Genomic DNA, 25961 nt, shown 5'->3' on the forward strand with positions numbered 1-25961 from the left:
GATTTGTTGATAAGAGTTCTTTGTGATTGATTTAGGCTCTGCACCCTTTCAGTATCGGGGGCACTTCCTGGTGGGATTTCATCAAAGGGAAAGGGGAGAAAAAGGTCAAGGAGGAAACCTCAGCCACAAGGAAAATCATGAAAATATATCATAAGTCCATAGTCCATAAAGGGAAAAGTTCATGAGGGGGAAAGAGAGTCCCTTATTTGTGAGATGGGGACCATCAGGAGCCCAGGTGTGCCTCAGATGGAAAAATTCAAATACTTTCATGGCATGATTATCAGTAATAAATTGGTTACTTTCTGCTGTAAACATATGAAAATAGAGCATAAAGCCTTGATTAAATGATACACACCAAACTGACCAAGGCTTAACCCTTATTATCCAGTCTGGCATCCTTGCCCTTAGCAAAACTATAAATTACTATCTCTTATGGGGGGGGGGGGGGGGTCATGTTCGACTTCACTGCAACCATTAGCATTCCTCCCCATTGGCTATGCTTGCTGTGGCTGATGAGAGCTGCAGTCCAAGAACAATAGGAGGGCCACACTATTTGCACCCCTGACCTAAGTCTGTCATCAAAGGATGGGTGTGGGTCAACCCTTCTTCGCTCAATAAATAAATGTCATTTCAATTTAGTTTCTCTAATTTAAAACTATGAACATTACAACGGGCCATTCATGTTCAGCCACCGGCAAAAGCCAGCGGCACACCCAGCATCAAGACTCAGTGCTCCATTGTTGAACCAGAGGAGATTTGGGGATCATTCTACCCAAAGGACAACAAACCCTTGCCAGTGAAATGCTATGTCTCCAGGTAAGAGCTGAGATTGCTTTCTTTTCCTTCTCCTAAAATTGGTATGTCTTCAGCTGTAGACTTGACGGAAAATACAAAGTGCCTACCCCAAAAATAGGGGTTGTTTTTGTATACTGAAAACTGGCATTTTGGAATGATCTGAGATAATTTGTGTCAAGGGGATTTGCTTCTGCCTGAGAAATATGCAGTGGAGGGTTGTGTGTTGCCCTGACAGCTCCACATAACTTGCAATCACAACTACTGCAGTGGATTCTACATAGTTTGGGTTTTAAGATCAGCTCGCGCCTGGTCAAGATCTAACAAGTCAAGCACAGCCCATCTGCAAAAGCAATAGAAAACCTAGGAGATTAATCCGTTGAGTTATTGTATCCAAATGGTATGCCTATGCTTTGCAAAGTTCCTTTTTGGGAAGAGAGAAAATTTGGCCCGCTACCATGCTGATTCAGAAATTCAGGGAGCTGTTGGCCAAAAAGTAATTTTTGTGAACTCTACCCTGGTGAATCAGTACACAGAGTTCCAAGTTGGATTGACAAATAAGTCTGGACTGCTACAGTGCCATATCTTCAATCCTTTTGAAGCTCTGGTTCTGGTGAACCATTTATGGTTTGTTTTGTTGTTGTTGTTCATTCGTTCAGTCGTCTCCGACTCTTCGTGACCTCATGGACCAGCCCACGCCAGAGCTCCTTGTCGGCCGTCACCACCCCCAGCTCCTTCAAGGTCAGTCCAGTCACTTCAAGGATGCCATCCATCCATCTTGCCCTTGGTCGGCCCCTCTTCCTTTTGCCTTCCACTTTCCCCAGCATAATTGTCTTCTCTAGGCTTTGCTGTCTCCTCATGATGTGGCCAAAGTACTTCAACTTTGTCTCTAGTATCCTTCCCTCCAACAGGATGGACTGGTTGGATCTTCTCGCAGTCCAAGGCACTCTCCGCACTTTCCTCCAACACCACAGTTCAAAAGCATCTATATTCCTTTGCTCAGCCTTCCCTAAGGTCCAGCTCTCACATCTGTAGCTTACTACAGGGAATACCATGGCTTTGACTAGGCGGATCTTTGTTGCCAGTCTGATGTCTCTACTCTTTACTATTTTATCGAGACTGGACATTGCTCTCCTCCCAATGGTTTGTTTGGAATCAGTGAATTAGGGACACATTTCCATTGGATAAGGATTTAGGGTGTCAAAAGCCATGAACTAATTGGAGTGCCATTGAAGATTAAAGTCAATCCTCCTGCATTGATGATCAGGGAAGAAGCCTGTCTCATCTTCTATGATAGAATCATAGAGTTGGAAGAGACCTCGTGGGCCGTCCAGTCCAACTCCCTGCCAAGAAGCAGGAATATTGCATTCAAAGCACCCCTGACAGATGGCCATCCAGCCTCTGTTTAAAAACTTCCAAAGAAGGAGCCTCCACCACACTCCGGGGCAGAGAGTTCCACTGCTGAATGGCTCTCACAGTCAGGAAGTTCTTCCTCATGTTCAAATGGAATCTCCTTTCTTGTAGTTTGAAGCCATTGTTTTGTGTCCTAGTCTCCAAGGAAGCTGAAAACAAGCTTGTTCCCTCCTCCCTGTGACTTCCTCTCACATATTTATACATGGCTATCATATCTCCTCTCAGCCTTCTCTTCTTCAGGCTAGACATGCCCAGCTCTTTAAGCCACTCCTCATAGGGCTTGTTCTCCAGGCCCTTGATCATTTTAGTCGCCCTCCTCTGGACACATCTCTCTTCAATTGTGGTGCCCAGAATTGGACACAATATTCCAGGTGTGGTCTAACCAAGGCCTAATAGAGGGGTAGCATTACTTCCCTAGATCTAGACACTATGCTCCTATTGATGCAGGCCAAAATCCCATTGGCTTTTTTTGCTGCCACATCCCATTGTTGGCTCATGTTTAACTTGCTGTCCACGAGGACTCCAACATCTTTTTCACATGTACTGCTCTCGAGCCAGGCATTGTCTCCCATTCTGTATCTTTGCATTTCGTTTTTTCTGCCAAAGTGGAGTATCTTGCATTTGTCACTATTGAACTTCATTTTGTTAGTTTTGGCCCATCTCTCTAATCTGTCAAGATCGTTTTGTATTCACTGGGGATATGGTTCCAGTCAAGTTCTTCCTCATGTTCAGGTGGAATCTCCTTTCTTGTAGTTTGAAGCCATCATTCTGCATCATAGTTTCCAGGCCAGCAGAAAACAAGCCTGCTCCCTCCTCCCTATGACTGCCCTCACATATTTATCCATGGCCCACATCGTGTCTCCTCTCAGCCTTCTCTTCTGCAGGTGAAACATTCCCAGCTCTTTAAACCACTCCTTGTGGGGCTTGTTCTCCAGACCCTTGATCATTTTAGTCGCCCTCCTCTGGACACATTCCAGCTTGTCAACATCTCCCTTCAATTGTGTTGCCCAGAATTGGACACAGTGTGATTCCAGGTGTGGTCTGACCAAGGCAGAATAGATGGGTAGCATGACTTCCCTGGATCTAGACACTAGACTCCTATTTATACAGGCCAAAATCTCATTGGCTTTTTTGCCACTGCATGACATTGATCTTTTTCACATGTACCGCTATTGAGCTGTCGAGCCTTATGGGCAGGGGGCATACCATAAAATCACCTGGAAGACTGAGAAAAATCTAGAGATATGATTTCCCTTGGGCACGGGTAAGTGAAGCTGCAATTATGGATTCCAAGGTTATCAAAGTCTTCCTGTATTTGCAAAGTGAGCCGGAATAGCATAATTTGCAAATATAGTATGGCATAGTGATTCGAATGTTGGCCAAGGATTCCAGGAACCCCATTCCCTTTCAAGCATGCAAACTCATTGAGTGATTCCGGGCAAATCATGCTTTCTCAACCAATAAGGAAAGTAATGGCAAAGCTCCTCTAAAGAAATATTGTGAGGAAACACCCTCTGATGAATCAAGGTCAATTTGAAAGCACGTAACTGCAATGAATTCTTGCGAAGTTCAGATGTATTGCCACAGCTCAGCTCAAAATCCATGGACATTGTGGTAGTCAAGTAACTAGCAGTTGTCACATATCTGTGGGGTTTTTTAATGTGCATGCATCACACTGTGCCTGGAGCATCCACCTTCTTCACTCCAAAAGATTGCAGAATGTTCTACTAATGTCAAAGTAGGCGGACGTCATCTTCCCAGCAAACCAGCAGCCCAGTTCCTGTTCTCATTTCCATGCCAGGTGTGACCATTGCTAAATGGGTGTCATGGTAGCTACTCCCAGGATGCAGAATTTATCCACCAAAATGTGCATAGTTTACTTCCTCTCCCCTCGCAACCTTTTAATTCCGTTGGCCTTGGGCAAGTGAACTGAGCAGCTAAGGAAGGGGTTTTATTCAGAAACTGGTAAAGTGACTATTGTGGATCACAAGTCCCAGAATGCTCCAGGGAGGCGGCTGTTCTGACAAGAAGAAGAAGAACTTTATTTTTCTACCCCACCTCCATCTCCCCGAAGGGACTTGGGGCAGCTTACATGGGGCCCAAGTCCAGGCAGCAACTACACTACGTGAACTAGTTAAAGGATAAAGTGGTTTAGTAAGGTGGATAACAATGTATAATGGCATAGGAAACATCATGGAAACAGAGCAAATTAATAGGATTAGTTAATATAATATAGGACATCAGATTGAATGACAATTCAAGTCATGATACAGGCCATTTGTCATAGGCAGGCATGTAGCCGGGGGGGGGGGGGGCTCGGGGGGCTTCAGCCCCCCCCCGAAATTCTCATGGTGGTTTGCGAAAAGGCCTTACTGGTGCATTATTTAAACTGTTATGTTTATTCATATCATGATCTGATCACCATACTCAATATATCCCATATGCATGGGGGTATTGGGGTAATGATACAAAAGGTTTGCTAGGCTAGACCCTCTTTCACTCAGACTCAGCCCCCCCCCCGAAACTCAGCCCCCCCCGAAACCCCCCCTGAAAATTTTTTTAGCCCCCCCCCCCCCCCGAAACGAAGTCCTGGCTACGGGCCTGGTCATAGGAGTCGTCAATCGAAAGCACAAAACATCCACATCTTTAATTCCTTACGGAATGTGGCTAGGGAGGGTGCCAGCCTAATCTCCCTGGGGAGGGAGTTCCAGAGATGGGGGGCCACCACTGAGAATGCCCTCTCTCTCGTCCCCACCAACCGTGCTTGAGACGGGGGTGGGAGCAAGAGAAGGGCATCCCCGGAAGATCTTAAGGACCGCGTGGGCTCATAAGGGAGGAGGCGGTTCCGCAGACAGGCAGGTCCTGAACCGTTTAGAGCTTTATAGGTGATAACTTGCACCTTGTATTGGGACCGGAAACTTATTGGCAGCCAGTGGAGCTGTTGAAACAGGAGGGTTGACCGCTCTCTGTAACTTGCTCTAGTTAATAATCTGGCTGCCGATCTTTGCACCAGCTGTAGTTTCCGAAATGTCTTCAAGGGCAGCCCTACGTAGAGTGCATTTCTAAAAACGTGGATGTTCCACTGTGCTTCTTTTTTAAATACATTTTTATTGAACATTTTGGGAACGTGCTTTTGATTAGACAGGACCCCAGATAATTTTGGCCCCAGCTATGATCCAAAATTTAATTTTTGCACTTTACTACCCCTCCCCCGGTGGCGCAGTGGGGTAAAGCGCTGAGCTGCTGAGCTTGTTGATCGAAAGGTCACAGGTTCGATTCCGGGGAGCGGCTTGAGCTTCCGCTGTCAGCCCTAGCTTCTGCCAACCTAGCAGTTTGAAAACATGCAAATGTGAGTAGATCAATAGGTACCGCTCCGGCGGGAAGGTAACGGCGCTCCATGCAGTCATGCCAGCCACATGACCTTGGAGGTGTCTACAGACAACGCTGGCTCTTCGGCTTAGAAATGGAGATGAGCACCACACCCCAGAGTCAGACATGACTGGACTTAATGTCAGGGGACTACCTTTACCTTTTTACTGTTCCCAACCCAGAGATATAGTGTTCTATGCCATATTGCCCTCTATCCCTAATTCCGTCATCTACCTTTTGCACTTTATTCATCAGCCCTGTTCTCACAACTGATTTGCACCAGCCTGCCACCCGAGCCCAGAAACTATTCACCATTTCAGGCCATTGGCTGATTGCTCGGTGGTTGTTTTTATACTGTGTTATGTTGTTGTTTTATATTGTTTTATGATGTTATCTATTTTAATTATGTTGATGTTTTAACTATGTTGATCGGGCTTGTCCCCATGTAAGCCGCTCCAAGTCCTTTTGGGAGATGGAGGCGGGATATAAAAATAAAGTAGTTATTATTGTTATTATTAGAATCATAGAATCATAGAGTTGGAAGAGACCTCATGGGCCATCCAGTCCAACCCCTGCCAAGAAGCAGGAAAATTGGATTCAAAGCACCCCCAACAAATGGCCATCCAGCCTCTGCTTAAAAGTTTCCAAAAGCTTCCATTGTTGGCTCATGTTTAACTTGTTGTCCATGAGGACCCCAAGATCTTTTTCACACGTACTGCCCTCGAGGATTTTATTATTATTATTATTATTATTATTATTATTATTATTATTTCTGGGAATTAAAGTCCGAAGAAGGAATTTTCTCAGACTTCCCTTTCTGCGCTTTGTTTAGTTGATGGCCTCTAGAAAAAGAAAATCTCTTTCTTGTTTTCATTATATTTTTAAAAAATATATATTATTATTGAAATTTTCCAATAGACATCAGAAAAAGATTTTTTTAAAAATGATACTAATAAAAATATGAATAAATAAATAATAATAATAATAATGAAAGAAAATAAAATAAGAAAAGAGAGGGGAAAAAGGGAAAGAAGAAATGTTATTCTTTTTAATCCATTTTGTTACTGTTGTTATGTGCCTTCAAAGAATTTCTGAACTATAGTGATCCTATCACAGGGTTTTCTTGGCAGGATTTGTCCAGAAGAGCTTTGCTGTTGTCTTGCTCTGAGATTGCGATTGTGTGACTTGCCACACAGAGAGTTGCATGGCTGATCTGGGATTTGAACCCCGACCTCCAGAGTTGTAGTCTAATGATCAGTCCCTTCCACCATGCTAGCTGTCTTAGTTGCCTTGCATTTCACGCATTAAGTGAGGGATACATCCAATAAAATAAAGCTTATTGGAAAATATAACTGTAATATAAATTGGTGGCCCTGGTTTTGTTCAAGACACATCTTCTAATTTAGAGGATTGTATCTGACCTGCAATGATAATGAGCCCTGAACTATCCAGTCTGTCAACATGCTGCAGGAAATGATTTTGCCCCTAGATGTTATCTTTCTATCCTACTGAAATTTTGCAGGTGGCTCTTTTTCACACCCAACAGTGTGACTGTCAAGCCAGATCAAGCCACTTGGGTGTATCTTTCCCATCATACCTGTAGGCAAAGCTGCTGGTGATTCACAGTCATCTTTGACCAAAATGCTACACCCAATTTGCTGAGCACAAAAAGCTGTACAAAGACCTGCAGGGTCCCATAAAAGTGAACAAAATGTTTTCATTATTATTATTATTATTATTATTATTATTATTATTTGAAACACAACAAGATGAGTCCACAGCAGACACTCTGCTGGCTGTTGAATTGGATCACACATCACACACATTCCCAAGTGTCTAGGACTGTGTGATGTATCGGCGAATAATGCGTGCAGATCCCAGTAAGGTGGCCTTCTGCAGCTGGCAGGTGGTAATTTTGTCAGCGCTGATTGTGTTTAAGTGCAGGCCAAGGTCTTTAGGCACTGCACCCAGTGTGCCAATCACCACTGGGACCACTTTGACTGGCTTGTGCCAAAGTCTTTGCAGTTCGATCTTTAAATCCTCATATCGTGTCAGCTTTACCAATTGTTTCTCTTCAATCCTGCTGTCACCTGGTATTGCAACATCAACAATCTATCCTTTGTTTTTTTAACAGGATTGTGAGGTCAGGAGTATTATGCTCCAAAGCTCTGTCTGTCTGAATCTGGAAGTCCCAGAGTAGTTTGACATGTTCATTTTCTGTAACTTTTTCAGGCTTGCAATCCCACCAGTTCTTTGTTGCAGGCAGATGGTATCTGTGGCACAAGTTCCAATGAATCATCTGAGCCACGGTGTTATGCCTCTGCTTGTAGTCTGTCTGTGCAATCTTCTTGCAGCAGCTGAGGATGTGATCTATTGTTTCATCTGCTTCCTTGCAGAGTCTACACTTGGGACTTTTTAATTCTGGATTTATTATTATTAGTAGTAGTAGTAGTAGTAGCAGTAGTAGTAGTAGTACTGCTAATATTATTATTTTACATGGAGGTTTGAACTGCCATTATTAATGTTATGGAATTCTGGCAGTCTTACTTTGGTAAGGTGTCAACATTCTTTGACAAAAAACGCATATCACCCTTGTTGTACCAGCTCCACTGGCTGCCGATTTGCTACCGGGCTCAATTCAAGGTGCTGGCGTTGGCCTATAAAGCCTTAAACAGTTCCGGCCCAAGATACCTATCTGACCGCATCTCGACCTACGAGCCCACCAGGACTTTGAGAACTTCCGGGGAGGCCCTGCTCTCGATCCTGCCTGCTTCACAAGCATGGCTGGCGGGGACGAGAGATAGGGCCTTCTCGGTGGTGGCTCCTCGGCTGTGGAACACCCTTCCCGTGGACATTAGACTGGCTCCTTCCCTGATGATATTCCGCAGGAAATTAAAGACTTGGTTGTTCAAGAAGGCGTTCGAACAAGAAGTGCAATGATTGGTAATGACTATAGGAATGGAACAACGGAAAATGATACTGGATTGTGGTTTGGACGATGAGACGATGCTGAATGGTTTTCGTAGTAATGACGATGTTTTTGTATAATGCTGGATTGTGAATTGTTTTACACTGTGTCTTGAATTTTGTTCTTCCTATGTTGTACACCGCTGTGAGTCGCCCCCGGGTTGAGAACAGCGGTATATAAGCAAAGTAAATAATAATAATAATAATAATAATAATAATAATAATAATCACCTTCTAAAATTACAACTTCCCATGAGTTGAGCTATTAGGAGGCCTGATTAATCTAGCATACAGCGCTATGCCCCCTCCTGTACTTAAGCAAACCAACATACTTTACTCATTGTTATAAGGATATCCTTTCTGTTTCTGCTATTAGCTCATGCAATGTCATTTTCATTTTTCCTTTCCTTCAACCCCAACCCTGTGCCCAGCTTTTCCTGGAATAACCTCAAAGCTGAGGGGATGAACTGGTCCTCGTACCGAGAACTCTTGAGTGGCGTGAACAAGTACTCCACAATTTTGGGTCGTGTGTGGCTGACTGTGGTCTTCATCTTCCGTTTGCTTGTCTACGTGGTGGCAGCTGAAGACGTCTGGTCTGATGACCAACAGGACTTTGTGTGTAACACAGGTCAACTTGGCTGCACCAAGAGCTGCTACAACCAGTTCTTCCCTATCTCTCACATCCGTCTCTGGGCCCTCCAGCTTATCCTTGTGACCTGCCCTTCTCTTCTCGTTCTTCTGCATGTGGCCTATCGGGAAGCCCAGCAACAGAAGCACACTGAGGAAGCAGGAAAACACTGCCATTTGCACTACTCCAACTTCAGTAAGAATCATGGAGGTCTCTGGTGGACCTACCTCCTCAGCATCCTCATCAAAGTGGCCGTAGATCTCACCTTCCTCTACATCTTTCACTGCCTCTACCCAAACTTCAACCTTCCAAAAATGGTGACTTGTGCTGCATCCCCCTGTCCCAATGTAGTCACCTGCTTCCTTGCCAAGACAACAGAAAAGAATATCTTCTCGTATTTCATGGCAGCTACTGCCATACTCTGTGTCATTCTCAATATCTGTGAGGTGGGCTATGTAGTAGTCAAGAAATGCACCAAGCTTGCAGTCTCCAAGAAGCCAAAGGACATTTTTGAAATGGACTCTCACATCTCCTTTTAGTTAACCCAAGATCCATAAACACCAGGAGCAAAGCAGTTTGAATCATTAGGGCTCTCCTTGATATGCAGAAATAAAGCTGTAAGAGAGAAGAAATGAATTAAGAAGTAGACTAGGAAAAAATAACCCAGGTTTTGGTCATGGTGGTTCTTGGGACTGTTGTTCAAAAATGTAATATTGGAAGCCTTGGAAGAAAGTATTAGGGCACAAATGGTTCACATTGGTGCAATTTGTTGGGGCATGTAAAAACCAGTTGGTGAGTTTGTTAACTGAAAAATGCAAAGCACAAAGCTATTGGTTGGGTGATGCTCAGAAGCTACCTGAGCCTGGGAGTTTTGGCAACAGTTACATGTTTAAGTTTTCTGTGCAGGAGCTTGCCAAGACAGTTAGTATTTTTGCTTCTTGGCTGCTGGAAGAAGATCTCTCACATGGACACCCAAGAACCATTTGAATCTCTTTCAAAGGACATTGTGTGAGTCAATACAACTGTTCATATGACTATATATATGGTGTTCTGGTACGGCTGTACCAGGAGCTCCAGCTTCTTTTTCTTTCTTTGAGTGTTTGCATGTATTTCAAAGTCCCATGCATTTTGCAATAAGGTGGCTTCCCTTGGTTTGCAATTATAGGGCCAATGACCCATCAACCATCATTAAGTTCTTTAGTTCCGCCCCTTTTTCTGGGTTTAGGAGGGAAAAAGGGGACCTCTAGTTCAGGTCACACAGAGAAGCCTTTCATACAGGGTGTGAGTCAGTTCCACCTGTAGAAAGCTTCGTCTTTCATAGCTTTTGCTGGGGAAATTCAGTCCCACAGCTCTACAGAGAAGCATAGCTTTTGCTGGGGGAATCCAGTCCCACAGCTTTACAGCCAGCCTTCGCTGGGAATTGAAGACCTTCTTTCCTCTTGGAAATCTACAAAAGGACTCTGTTTGGTAAGGACCACTCGCGGCAGCCATAACGCAATTTGGACTGGGTGTAGGGGCCCACGCCAGCAGAGCCTAAGACAGATTGCCCAGGTAGAGGTCAAGGATTTCCCTGATAGAGAAGAAACAGTTCATGAAGATAGTTGCCTGTCCCTTGCCACCAGTTGATTCAAAGCCTTGAAGTATTTGTTTGATTTATTGAAGACCTAAGCACTAATAAAGAACTGTGTTAAACTTTCCAAGTTTCTAAATACTTTGCTTAGGGAAATCTATAGGGCTTCTAATCCGAGGCATCCCCAGCATCCCGTTGGGCATACAGAGCACGCCCTGTCTACAGGCCCAGCGCATGACAGCACATATGGTTCTCTGCATAAGAAAGGTATAATACCTTATTCTTTACTGATCATCTGTGTGGCATATCTTTTGTCTAGCAAGACAGTGTGTGGATTGGTAAAGACATGAAATACACATAATTCACTAAAATACAGCTGACACATAAATGAAGAACAGGGACCTCATCGCATGAGAGGAGGAAGCTTGCGGGGGGGGGGGGTTCTTGTTGCCATCACATTTTGTTCAGTTCTGTTTATAATTTCATTTATTTATTTATTTCGCGTATTTCTACCCCGCCCTTCTCAACCCCCGAGGGGGGACTCAGGGCGGCTTACAAAGGCACAATTCGATGCCAACATAAACATAACAATGGACAAAACATGTAAACAGCAATTATAACAATTAAGACAGTCAGTTTATACATCAATAAAAACAATCTAATACTCAGCGTTCGCCATCCCAGAGTCCGTAATTCATTCCACATTGTCAAATACTATCGATTCTGGTCATCATTGTCCTTATCTAACTGCCAGATTGCCCAAAAGCCTGGTCCCACAACCATGTTTTTAATTTCCTTCTGAAAGAGAGGAGGGATGTCAATGACCTAATTTCCCCGGGGAGTGAATTCCACAGGTGAGGGGCCACCACTGAGAAGGCCCTGCTCCTCGTCCCCACCAACCTCACTTGTGATAGAGGTGGGGTCGAGAGCAGGGCCTCCCCAGAAAATCTCAAACTCGGAGGTGGGATGTAGAGGGAGATGCGTTCGGACAGATATGCTGGACCGGAGCCGTATAGGGTTTTGTAGGTCAAAACCAGCACTTTGAATTGTGCTCGTAACTGGATCGGCAGACGAATATATTGTCCCCTATCGCATGCAATGTACTTTTGTCTATTTCTATTGTAATCCTCCATGTTCTGTACTATCACACATGCAAGTATAGTCCCCGCCCATTCTACATTCCTCTTCTTATTTATTTATTTTTAAGGGAAAATGTGCAGTAACAGATTTTTAAAATCTAGGTCTAAAAAGGGGGAAAATATAGCCACAGCAGTGAGATCAACATTGCACAATTCCCGAAGAAGACATTATTTTTAAAATTAACCTAAAAGTATCATGCAATTTCAGGATTACTGGTGAGAAAAGAAGCATCGAGGCTCATTTGAAGACCACCCACACCAATACCCTCTCTCAAACATCACTAAAGTGATCTAACACAAGCAGGGTGGCCCTAGGTAATTTTCAATGATAAGCAAACAGTATTTTGCCCCCCTCCCCCCAACCAATCACTGATATATATTTTCTGTTCATCATGGGAGTTCTGTGTGCCATATCTGGTTCAATTCCATCATTGGTGGAGTTCAGAATGCTCTTTGATTATAGGTGAACTATACATCTCAGTAACTACAACTCGCATATGTCAAGGTCTATTTTCCCCCAAGAGCGCTTCAAGAGCGCCCCTGGGCAAAATCAACTATACTGCGAATGCTTACTTCGCATAATGGGTTGAGCCGCCCCTGAACACAAGGGTGTTAATAAGTGCATTTACCAATTTCTGCACAAATCAGGAGCTGTTGCTACACACTTTCAACACATTTTAAGTCAGAGTCCTGCGGGGAATGGCTGGAAGTAGTTTTGCTCTGTGGGACTCTATCTTTAAGCTGTTTTTAAACTGTGTAGAAATTGAGGGTGGGGGTGGATGCCAGTAACATCAAAATCAGTCACCAGACCACCGGTGAGCTACGGGGACGAAAATCCGCTCCTTCCTCTTTATTTATTTTTTTATTTCCGTGCCGCCTGCCACTCCTTCCCTGTCGCTGACCAGCCTCGCCCCCTTGGATAGACCACATCAGCTCTAGATTATCAAATAGGGTTTTCTGTGGGCAAGCAGATAGTGACTATTGGATGGCATATGTTCTGTATCAGGAACTAGAGCTGATGTGGTCTATCCATTACAATTTTCTGAATCAGCATCAAAATCTAAAGTTGACCAAAAACCAATTCATAATCCTTTTGGTACTAATATTGAAGAGTGGTCCCTAGTCAAAGTGGTCCCTGGTCAGCTGGTTCGTGGTCAAAGTGGTCCCTGGTCAACGTGGTCCCTGGTTAAAAAAAAAAGCTGGGAACACTGATCTAAATGAACACCTCTGGAGCGTCTATATTTATTTATTACTTATTTATTTATTTACAGCTTTTATATTCCGCCCTTCTCACTCCGCAGGGAACTCAGGGCGGATTACAGTGTACACATATATGGCAAACATTCAATGCCAATTTTTGACATACAAACATATACAGACATAGACAGAGGCTATTTTTAACTTTTTCTGGCCGCCAGGGAAGCTGTCGCTTTCATCGTCCATCTGCGACACTGATGAAGCACTTCCGCATTCCCCGCATGCTTCCCCGCTAGAATGCTTTGCTGGAGTCTTCTTTATGGCCTCATAAATCAGTTAATTTAGCCTCCCCACACTTTAAGGTGGTACCTTATTTTCCTCCTTGACAGTTGCAACTGTCTTTCGGGTTGCAAAGGTCGACAACAGGCTACACATAATTGGTTGGAAACCCACTCCAACCCGGGCTGGCTTTGAACTCATGACCTTTTGGTCAGAGTGATCTTAATGCAGCTGACACTCAGTCTGCTGCTCCACAATCCCGGTGCTTATACAAGATAAGGATGAACCAAAAGTGGTGGAAAGAAATGAGGAATAAAGGTTTATACAGAATTAAAGATATGTATGATGTATGATGTGAATGGCCAATGAATACCATTACATTGAATAATGGAAAAGATTGGAAACAGAAACTGGCTAGAAGTATTAGGACTACATAATAAACTTATGGAGATATGGAATGAAAATAGAGGAAGAAGATAAGATGGAAGAGATATTTCTAAAAGCATGGAAACTAGAGAAAGGATTGTCAGGACTAATATACGAACTGATGGTCAAGGACGGTGAATATATGATAAACATCGTGCAAACTAAATGACAGAAAGAAGGGCCACAGATGAGACAAGTCACAGAGAGTTTAATGAACAGGATAAAAGAATTAAAATGGAAAAATATAAAGAAATGAAAATAAAGATTTTATTAAAATGGTATAGGACCCCAGCCCAACTCTCATCTATATAAATAAAAATGTAATGTTCGTTTGTGGGATTAACAGAACTCAAAAGCCGCTGGGAGAATTTACACCAAATTTGGACACAAGACTGTACACAAAGCATACTATGTCCTTCACTCAATAAAACCAAAATTTTTTAACTTTAACCCCCCTAAAACCAAGAATTCATAACAGCGCATGTGCAAGTGTCCGCGTCCCCCCCCCCCCCCGCAAAGGAAAATCCCGACGGGCCCCTGGACCCTGCCCAACCGGCAAACAGGCGGGAAGGTGCCCCGCAGCCATGGCAGAAAAAAAAAGGAGCGGCGCTGGGCGAGTGAGGCCTGCCTCAAAAGCGCCTCCCTCCCGTCGTTGACTTCGGAAGGCCAGCATATAAGGCATTGCAATAGTCCAACCTAGTGGTGACTGTTGCGTGGATTACTGTTGCCAATGCTTCTACCAAAAGGTAGGATGCCAATTTCCTTGCCTGGCAAAGATGAAAAAAGGCCTGCTTACTTATGGCAGTGATCTGGGCCTCCATCGTCAGCGATGAATCCAACACAACCCCAAGGCTTTTAACAGTGGCAGACAAAACCAGAACTTCCCCATCGAAATCAGGCAGAGACTGGATTAATTCTGGCGGCTGGCCAGGCCAGAGTATCTCAGTGTTTGCAGGATTCACTTTTAGTCTGCTCGCTCGCAGCCAACTCATCACTGCTTCCAAACACAGCCTAAAGTTCTCAGGAATCGCGGTTGTCCCAGGTTCGAGACGCAAGAGTAGCTGGGTATCATCTGCATACTGGTAGCACTCTATGCCAAAGCTCCGCACCAGTCCAGCAAGTGGCCGGACGTAGATGTTAAAAAACAGGGGCGAGAGGATGGCACCCCGGGGAACTCCACAGCAAAGGCAGGCGCTCTCAGAGCTTTGGCCTAACCACTCCACCCTCTGTCTCCGGTCCCAGAGGAATGAATTGAACCATTTCAGGGCTAAACCTCGTACACCAGACATAGCCAATCGATGAATCAGCAAGTCATGGTCCACGGTGTCGAATGCAGCTGTGAGGTCCAAGAGTACCAATAGCGCTGATCCGCCTCAGTCTAACTGACGACAAATTTCGTCAGTAATAGCTACCAAGAAAGTCTCTGTCCCATGTCTTGGCACGAATGTTCCATAAGCCCAAATATGAACACAAATGGAGTTTGGGGAAAATAGACCTTGACATTCGGGAGTTGTAGTTACTGGGATTTATAGTTCACCTACAATCAAAGAGCATGCTGAACCCTACCAATGACAGAATTGGGCCAAACTTCCCACACAGAACCCCCATACTTAAGGCCATCCAGTCTAACTCCCTTCACCAGGGCAAGAAAACGTAATCAAAGCCCTCCTGACAAAGAGCCATCCAGCCATAGATATAGATGGATATATATGATTCAAACACAGAGAAATATAGTATCATAGATTTGAAAGGGACCCCTAAAGAAGGACAATTTGCATGTTGCATGTTCCAGAGTAGACAAACCAGACACCATCAACACTGACAAGGAAACACCAAGAAATACTGTTTACCCACAATCATAAATAAATTCCATATATTAGAAACCAACACTTTCTCATTACTTTATTTTCCAGATCACCAGACTGGGCCACAGCAATGCGTGGCAGGGGACAGCTAGTATATGATAAAAGAGATAAGTCCAATGTGTTGGCACTGTGGTACAAGCAAAGGTTGATATATCCACATGTGGTGGGAATGTTCAAAAGTAAAAAAAAATAGAAAAACTAGAAATGAGGGGGAGTGGATTCTGTGTCTGATGAGTCACATTTCATCTCTCCTTGGACATATATTTTTGGATCACAACTTGAGGATTGTGGGAATTGGATTCCAAAAAAAGTAACTTTTCAATTTTATCTTTTTTTTTCCTCATGCATTTCACACTAGTCCTTTCACCAATCATAATAATATTTATTTATTTGATCAGTCATATGACCATTTCAAAATAGAACACGAGTAAAAAAAACAAGGCAACAAGGTGCAGACAGCAGCCGGCCTATTTATAGTCAGAATCTTATTTTCCTGGTTCTTCTTTCAGGAAATCTGCTCTTTTCTTAATAGCTTTCAGAATAAAAAGGCTTACTCTGATTATGCTGGATCTTTCCTGCCCTTGCAAGAGGGATGTCGGGATATCATTTCTGTTGGGAGACCTGCAGTTGGATAATATTGGATGTAAATATCTGTCTCGCAGTTCAGTATATGCTGGACAGTCAATTAAGAAATGTTCAATGTCTTCCACTGTTTGTTCTCCCCAGATGCAGAATCTCTCACTTCTTGGGATGTTACAGTAGCGCCCGGATTGCACTATGGTACCGAGTTGTTCAAACCTAGCCCTAGTATATATTCTTCTTAAGGGTAGTGGAAGTGGAATAGTTAGGTAGTGAAAGGAATGAGTATTCCTTTTGTGGGAAGCTAAAAACCTTGTGGCTGAAGACCTACCTATGCTCTCTAGGTCCAGCTGTGCATAGACATCCCGAATGTGCCGCTTGAGCACTTGCCCTGCCCCCGGACCCTTTCACCAATCAATTTCCAGAAAAACTCCTGTTTGGACTTATTTCACCTTTCCCTTGATCTTTCCATATGATACAAGCATTCTTTCCAAACCTTTGCCCCCAAACAGCGTGCTTATTCGAACTGTGAGCTTTCCTTCCTGCAACTGCTCAGAAGCAATCACTCCCTTTTACCCTATTTTCCTAAATGCTGGGAAGCAGGCTGGTTGCCTTGGGGCTGAAAGTCAACAGCACCAATTTGCTCTATTGGACACCTGTCCAACCTCACCCAAAGAAGACGCTAAGTCAGCTTTGACCAGACAGGAAAACAATACAATCATTGGCAAGGCTCACTACCCATGAGTGATGAGACCTCTTTAGAATTTTGCTGGCCACCTGAAATCTTGCTTTCTGTATTCATGAATTGATTGGACGTGACAAAACCGAGATGGATTTGGCTCATGAAAAGCTCCACGGCCTGCCATCTTCTTAATGAAACTCCTGTTCATTGCTGCAGTGTATTTAAGTCATGTTAAGACACGCTGGATTACCGGAACGTGTGCAGGTTGTATAAAGAGCTAATTGGCTGTCTCTGCTCTTTCTCAGCTGCCCTGGATAAACCTGTTCTCAGGATTAAGTGCAAGGTTTCAGTCTGTCCCCGCCTCTGAGAGCCTGCAATGCAGAACGTTGGAAACAAGTGATTAGAGACCTCTCTCCCACATATGTTTGCGATTATTAATAAACAGAACTGGAAACATGACATGAGTAAGATAGTTAGGCTTCTGCCCTTTTCAAATGCTAAAGATAAAACTGGCCTGCATTCAAGGTAGAAGTTTAAGAAATTCTGTTTCTGGCATTGTTAAGTGAACGATATTATCGTCCTCTTAGCCAATGCTTCCTAAACTGTGGATCTTGACTGCAAATTGGGTCCCCTGAGCAAACTGTTGGGGTCATGACAAAATTGGCAGCATTAAAAAGTCTCTGAATGCCACCCCTTAACACAAATTGGTTAGCAACAATTTGCGATGTTTACAGTGGACACTGCTTCAGTTGGACACCACAAAAAGGACAATGTGCCTTTGCAAGTTTTACAAATGTTGGTTTACTTTCAGAAAATGTTTGATTTTGATACCTGTTCTCTATACCTGGGGTTACGTAAAAAGTTCTCAAGTGGAAGGAGATGTTGTAGTCCAGCTTGTGACTGTGTCTGATGTTCATGATGGTAATGGGGTTGAAGGGTTTTCTGGGCCTGGGTCTGTTGGAACTGGGGTTGATGGTTTTTCTGGGCCTGCGTTAAGCCTGTCTCATGAATAGAGTGTTTCTCCTGCAGATTCACAAGGTCACATTCCTGGGAGGGGCCCTCAACAGTCTTTCTCTGAGAAACAACTGTCTTCTGAGGATGATTTGTCAGGTGCAGAATTTAATGAGAGTAAAGATAAAAAGCAAGACTTTTGTAAACAGAGACAAAGTTCTCAGGCGCAACAAAGGTCTTTTTGTCTGCAGGAAAGAGACATAAGAAAACCTTATCTAGTTGTAAGGGCAAGAGAAATGCTTTCCTTTCCCCAGGTCTCAGCGGTGGTCAGGGGAGCTTTTGCACAATTAAAACTTGTGCGGCAGCTGCGCCTGTACCTTGGAAAGTCTGATCTGGCCATGGTGGTCCACGCTCTGGTTACATCCCGTATAGACTACTGCAACGCCCTCTACGTGGAGTTGCCTTTGAAGACTGCTCAGAAGCTACAACTAGTCCAACGAGCGGCAGCCAGACTACTAACAGGAGCGGGGTACAGGGAGCATACTACTCCTCTGTTACGTCAGCTCCACTGGCTGCCAATCTGTTTCCAGGCACAATTCAAAGTGCTGGTGTTGACCTATAAAGCCCTAAACGACTCTGGCCCAATTTACCTGTTCGAACGGATTCTCCCCTATGAACCATCAAGGTTATTAAGATCTTCTGGAGGGGCCCTGCCTACCACCCTCGCAATCTCGTCTGGTGGGGACGAGGGACAGGGCCTTCTCGGTGGTGGCCCCTGGGCTGTGGAACTCTCTCCCACTGGAGATTAGAACTGCCCCTTCTCTCCTGACTTTTAGAAAGCTGGTGAAAACTTGGCTCTGGAATTTAGCATTCGATGAGTAAGTCAATAACTCTTGGCCACACAGACAAATGGTGATGAATTGTGATTTCACTCTGATGACTTGGCCTTATGTAATTATATGATTGTATTTTAATGTATTTTATGTATTAGTGCATTATGTGATGAGATATTTTAAACTATTGTTTATGAATCTTTTGTTGTGAACCGGCCTGAGTCCCTCTGCGGAGGTTCAGAAGACTGGTATATAAAAGTTCTAAATAAATAAATAAATAAATTTCCTTTCAGTTCTGGGCTCAGGAACAGCTATATATTGATACAAAGGATAGAGTTAGCTCAGTCTCGCCAATGTTGGAATTTCATGACGGTCTTGTTTGTTGAAATTTATTTTTAGCTCATTTGTTTTGCAATATTTTGTAATTTTTCTGAGTTGGTGTGTGAGCCTTGCTCTAGACCTGGAGAGGATGGCTGTATTATCTGCATACAGTAAGATGAGAACTCTCCTTATACCCAATCTGGGTAAATGACCTTGTGGATCCGTCATGGCTTCCTCATGGTCATTCAAGAATCAGTTGAACAGAGTGGGAGCTAAGATACAGCCCTGCCTTACCCCTCTGGTAATTTGAATTAGCCCTGAGATTTAGCCGTGGGCCCCACATCTAACCTATAAGTTGCTATTTCTGTACTGTTCTTCAATGAGAAAGAGTAATCTTTTGTCAGTTAGGTTCATTTATTTATTACTGTGCTTGTATACCGCCGTTTCTCAGCCTAAATTGGCGACTCAACGCGGTTTACAACAGTACAACAAACCACGATATTCAATTTAAAACCATAAAAACAACATACACAATAAACAATATTGGCCCGTCGATAATAATCCAATGCATCTCTTAACTAAAATCATGATCCAATTTCATCGTCCGTATTACCAATCCTTTAGTCATCAGTTCATTGTACCAATTGGCCGAATGCCTGTTCGAACATCCAGGTCTTCAATCTTTTTCGAAACACCACCAGCGAGGGGGCTGATCTTACCTCTGTGGGGCGGGCGTTCCAAAGCCGAGGGGCCACCACAGAAAAGGCCCTATCTCTCGTCCCCGCCAGCCGCACCTGTGAAGCAGGCGGGATCGAGAGCAGGGCCTCCCCAGAAGATCTTAGGGTCCTGGTGGGCTGATAGGCCGAGATACGTTCGGATAGGTAGGTTGGGCCAGAACCGTTTAGGGCTTTAAAGGCCAACGCCAGCACTTTGAATTGAGCCCGGTAGCAGATCGGCAGCCAGTGGAGCTGGTGCAGCAGAGGAGTTGTGTGCTCCCTGTGCTCCGCTCCTGTTAGTATCATGGCTGCCGCCCGTTGGACTAATTGGAGCTTCCGGGCCATCTTCAAAGGCAACCCCACGTAGAGAGCGTTGCAGTAATCAAGACGGGATGTAACCAGAGTGTGGACTACCGTGGCCAAGTTCATATCTAGTTTGGGCCATAGTTTGAGCCTGACCACTGAATCAAATACAGCTTTTCAATCCATGAAGGCCACAAAAAAAATTACCTTTCTGGATTTTGCTGTATTTCTCTGTTAAATGAGAAAGAACTGAACTATGATCCATTGTGGATGAGTTTTTCCTGAAGACTGCTTGGACATCTGAGGGAATCTTTTTTATATATATCTCAATCTCTATAGGCAGTTTCATATAGAGAGATCTTGCATACAATTTGCCTTGAATGGATAGCAGGCTGCTAAAAGAAACTCACCACGACATGAAACAGAATAGAATATTTTGCAGTTTTGACTGAACTGCAAAGGTACAAATGTTATATGGGTGCACCTACATTGTAGAATTAATTGAGTTTGACAACATTTTAACGGCCATGACTCAATGTTGTAGTTTTACAAGGTCTCTACCAAAGATGGTTCACCAAATGACACATTCGATGATCGCATAGCATCGAGCAATGGCAGTTCAGGTCATGTCAAACTGCATGAATTTTATGATGTACTTTCAGCCTTGGAATCATTTTGTATGAATATAGAGAAAGAGATTGAAAGGGAAATAAGAAGATTTGATGTCATTGTGACATTTTCATTCTGAGGGCTCCATATTCCTATTTTCTAAATTAGTCCCATGGTTGTTTCCGCCAATCGGAAATTATGCAGTAAATGAGAGGATGTCATAGGACTACAATATCATCATGGGGCTTTTAATGAAGTCACATCCAATCAGAGCAGTCTAAGTGATGATGTCAAAATAAAACAATAATGCAAGGTGTACTCCAAAAATTGCGAAAAATGGGAGACATTTATTTTCATACTTGTCAAAAATATTTGCAGCAGTTTGGAGTAGTTTTGCTTGAAGCTTGATTGTGTGCTGAAAAACTATTTTGACATTGCAAAAAAAGTTACTGTATATACTCGAGTATAAGCCTAGTTTTTCAGCCCCCTTTTTAGGCTGAAAAAGCTGCCCTTGGCTTATACTCGAGTCAAAGTTATTTACTATTTTACTATTTTTATTACTATTATTTTTATTACATTTATTATTTTCCTCTATTATTGGCATTATTACATTTGCATTATTTTACTCTATTATTATTTTATTACATTTATTTTACTCTATTTATTATTATTACTATTACATTTATTATTTTACTTTAGTATTATTGTTATTACATTTATTATTTTCCTCTATTATTGGCATTATTACATTTGCATTATTTTACTCTATTATTATTTTATTACATTTATTTTACTCTGTTTATTATTATTATTACATTTATTATTTTACTTTATTATTGTTGTTATTACACTTATTATTTTACTTTCTTTCTTATTATTGGAAGGATACGTAAGCACATTGACACTGAAAAGGGTTAGAATAATGGTTTAATCAACGTTGGTCAGTCTTATTTTAAATTACAGTTTTATATAAACACTGAAAAACATTTAACCTACTGTTTCCTCAATTAATGTTGTAGTTCAGCGTGTTGATAGAGTTGTTACTCCTGGTAGCAGGATGGAAAGGTCTACTCAAGAGTCAGAGGGAGAACAGCAGTGTCAGCGCATTAGGGAAATCATTATGGCTCCAAGTGATACTGACACGTTTCCAGGCTTCTCAGATTACGAGATGGGGGATGGGGAGGTGAGCAGAGGTGTAAAAAGGGCTGCTCGCGAGCCGGAGTCTGAGGGGGAATTACAAAGGAAACGCATCCGGGAAATACTTAGTGCACCAACTGATGAAGAGGATTTCCTGGGGTTTGAAAGGAGTTCTGGGTCTGGGAGTGATATGGATGAGGAGGAATTGAATTGGACCCGTGTGCAGCAAATAAGGGACATCTGTAATCAACCCACCTCTAGTGAGGAATTTGAGGGGTTCACTGGGGATTGGCAGCCAGGTGACTCTTGGCAGGATCTGAACCTTGATAGTAATTGGCAGAGGTGGAGGGATGGGCACTCAGCTGCAGGGTTGGGGGCAGCTGATAGCGATGACGAGAGGGTGGGGAGCTCATCAAGCTCTGAGGAGGAACTTTGAGATAAAAGTGGGCTCTGTTTGCATGCTAATTCGCAGAAGGCAAAGTGTCTTTATTGGACATAATTCTTTGTACTGCCAACTCTTGAATTTGGGTCCTGGGCTGCAGCTTCGTGTGTTCCTGCTTTCCTGCTCCTCGGTGATTCCTGCATTCCAGCATTTGTTTATCTACGGCTTGACTTCGGAATGGTTTGATCAACGCTTTTGGCTATCTGGACTTTGAACTCTAATTACTTTGTGCTTTAACAACTCCTCGTTTTGGGACTTCGTTTTTCCATCTTCTGTGACTGCGTTTTTGTGTTCTACCAATTTTCAAGCAGTTTGCTTAACTTTGAGTTTAATCCGGATTATAAGGCAGTGCTATAATCCTGGTTATATTTTTGTTTATGGTATCGCTTTGCTTTTGATGCCAAATTACTCCTGGGACTATTTGCACTGAAGTTAAGTGCTTTGAAGACTATTTTTGTTCAATAAAGCTGTGTTTTGTACTCTTATTCTGTGTTTGGCTTTAATTAAGGCTTCTGGGTCCTGACAATTAATGTAATTTTATTGGTATCTATATTTATTTTGTATTACCAATAGCTGCTGCATTTCCCACCCTCGATTTATATTCGAATCAACAAGTTTTCCCATTTTTTGATGGTAAAATTAGGTGCCTTGGTTTATATTCGGATCGGCTTATACTCGAGTATATACAGTATGCTTCTTAATATGCAGTTGTGATGTGCTTTTAACTGTTCTAGACAGTTTTAAATGGTTGTTTGAAACTTTTTAAATTTTCATTACAGATTGTTTTAGATGTTTTGTGCTTCATGTACAGTTCAAGCCACTTCGGTTTCCATATAGGAGTAAAGTAGGGTAGGAATTAAATATATGAATAAATTAATATTAATAATTCCAGAAATTTCTGGTCTGTCGAATAGGCAAATCAACTTTACCTTTGTACAACCTGCAATCATCTGCCTGTAACTCAGGACGAAGTCTGCAGGAAGACACTTTAACCATAAATGATTTCACCCCATTTGCAAGTCATGATCCATAATTATGGCAGGAATCAAGCTATTTCTCAAGGAAGCATGTAGAAGGTGGCAGTTCTGAGAAATGCTAACAGGAAATCCAAAGACGAAATAAGGATGTAACTCTAGTTCATCCTTGTATTCAAAGATGAATAAGTACAGTAGTTTTCTCTTCCGTTGCCAGTAAAAATGAGTATTCATATGCAATATTGTATTTAAATGTGCTAAAGTTGTGCTGGAATTATTCTATGATGAAATGCATGTATATGTGCAAACAAAACCTCAAAATGACCCCTTTTCTTTACAGAAAACAGGTTTTCTGCAGAGAAAACAGGTGTGTTTTTTTTCAAGAAAAAATTGTCACTGGTTTTCCCCAAAGAAAAACTTATTGTCCACACAGTGGGGTGTTTGGGTATTAGGAGAAAATTGTACAGAATTCTCTCGGGTCTATTATTCTTCCTGATGGTGTTTTCCCAACAGCTGAGAAACTTGTTTTTCGTGCTGGGAATTAATACTTATGAATATTCTTTCTACTCTGAATCCAGGGCATCCGTTCATGTGATTTCAGGTGCCCAAAGAGTTTTACAAGATTAAATACAGTTCAGGCTCATTGCATCATTTTAGAAACCTTGCAGCACCAACGATTACCTGTAAATCTGCATGCAAGATGTGTTGGTGAGTAACATCCCATTTTTGCTAAATAATCAGATGTACTCTCTCCCCTGTCTGGCTCAGCCTCTGAATCAGCAGCAGACAAGCTTCTGTAAGGAAGGCGAGACACTAGGCCTGGAGAAATCATGAATAGAGACGAGGGAACTATTTTTAGCTGGTGTCACTTTCTTTGCTTTCACCCCTCATTCAGCTCCATTTCATTTCCATACCAATACCAAATATATTTTAAACTCCCCAAAATAAAAAAAAATGTTTTATTTTTAATGTATACTAGCTGTCCCCTGCCACACGTTGCTGTGGCCCAGTCTGTTGATCTGGAAAATAATGATAAAGTGTTGTTCTAATATATGTAATTTCTTTCTGCTTGTGGGTTAACAGTATTTCTTGCTGTTTCTTTGCCAGTGTTGATGTCAAGAGTGTCTGGCTTGCCCACTTTGAGACATGCAAGTATAACTGTCTTTCTTTAGGGGTCCCTTTCAAATCTATGATACTATATCTGTGTGTGTGTGAATCATATCTATCTATCTATCTATCTATCTATCTATCTATCTCTATGGCTGAATGGCTCTTTGTCAGGAGGACTCTGATTATGTTTTCTTGCCCTGATGAAGGGAGTTAGATTGGATGACCTTAAGTATTTTCTGTTGGTTGTGGGGGTTCTGTGTGGGAAGTTTGCCCCAATTCGGTCATTCCTGAGGTTCAGAATGCTCTTTGATTGTAGGTGAACTGTTAATCCCAGTGATTACAACTCCCAAATGCCAAGGTCTATTTCCCCCAAACTCCATCTGTGTTTGTATTTGGGCATATGGAATATTAGTGCCAAGTTTGGTCCAGATCCATCATTGTTTGAGTTCACAGTGCTCTCTAGATGTAGGTGAACTACAACTCCCAAACTCAAGGTCAATGCCCACCAAACTCTTCAGTATTTTCTGTTGGTCATGGGAGTTATGTGTGCCAAGTTTGGTTCAATTCGATCATTGGTGAAGTTCAGAATGCTCTTTGATTGTAGGTGAACTATAAATCACAGCAACTACAACTCCCAAATGACAAAATCATAATTTTTTGAGTGATGGTCACTCCTTGTGTTGTGAGATGTTTTGTTGCCAAATTTGATGTGATTTCGTTCATTGGTTCTTTTGTTTTTAAAGTAATCATTATGCACAGAGCATTTTTATATATATAGATTTAAATTCATATTTTTTTTTCTCTCCAGCCAAAACATGTTTTTCATTTTCAAATATATCCAGTTGGCTGAGTTTATTTTCATAGATTTGATTTATCATAGATTTTGCAGGGTAGAGTTAGGTTGAACTATTAGGGGATTCCACCTGAACATTTGGAAGAATCTCCTGGTTATAAGAGCTGTTCAACAGTGGAACTCACTGCCTCAGAGTCCAGTGGAGTCTCCTCCTTTGGAGGCTTTTAAACAGAGCCTGAATGTCCATCTGTCAGGGGTGTTTGATTGTCCTTTTTTCTGCATATAAACTGTGAAAAGGTTGGACTGGACAGCCCATGTGGTCTCTTACAGTTCTAGTATTCCAGGATTCTATCAGCCCTTCAGTTTCTCAAGTCACTCCTGACTCGACAAACAAACATCAGCCCTTCCAGGGCCAAAGAAGCAGGTGGCGAAAACAGAAGAACAGCCTGCCTCAGGGGAGCATGCTTGCTCCATCAATGTTCACCATTTACACAAATGACCAGCCATTGCCAGAAGGAACAGAGAGTTTCATCTATGCTGATGATCATGCCATTACCACTCAAGCAGGGAGCTTTGAGATGGTTGAAGAGAAGCTCTCCGAAGCTCTAGGTGCTCTTATTGCCTATTACAGGGGAAACCAGCTGATTCCTAATCCATCTAAAACACAGACATGTGCCTTTCATCTTAAGAACAGACAAGCACCCCGAGCTCTGAGGATTACCTGGGAAGGAATCCCACTGGAGCGTTGCAGCACACCCAAATACCTGGGAGTTACTGTGCTGGTACGGCTGTACCAGGAGCTCTAACTTTATTTTCTTTCTGTTATCTGTTTGCAGTCATAGGACAGGCCTCCTGTCCATCATAAT

The 25961-nt window shown here is 42.7% G+C and overlaps 1 protein-coding gene across 1 annotated transcript; it reads left to right on the plus strand.

Annotated features, from left to right (window-relative positions):
- Positions 1–745: 745 nt before the first annotated feature.
- On the plus strand, positions 746–10318 carry LOC132780208 (gap junction beta-4 protein-like). The gene is made up of 2 exons (XM_060783788.2): positions 746–816; positions 8973–10318. The coding sequence occupies exon 2, from the start codon at positions 9004–9006 to the stop codon at positions 9706–9708; it is 705 nt and encodes a 234-aa protein (XP_060639771.2). The 5' UTR covers positions 746–816; positions 8973–9003; the 3' UTR covers positions 9709–10318.
- The last annotated feature ends 15643 nt before the right edge of the window (positions 10319–25961 follow it).

This window comes from Anolis sagrei, chromosome X (assembly GCF_037176765.1).
Source record: "Anolis sagrei isolate rAnoSag1 chromosome X, rAnoSag1.mat, whole genome shotgun sequence".
Taxonomy (NCBI): domain Eukaryota; kingdom Metazoa; phylum Chordata; class Lepidosauria; order Squamata; family Dactyloidae; genus Anolis; species Anolis sagrei.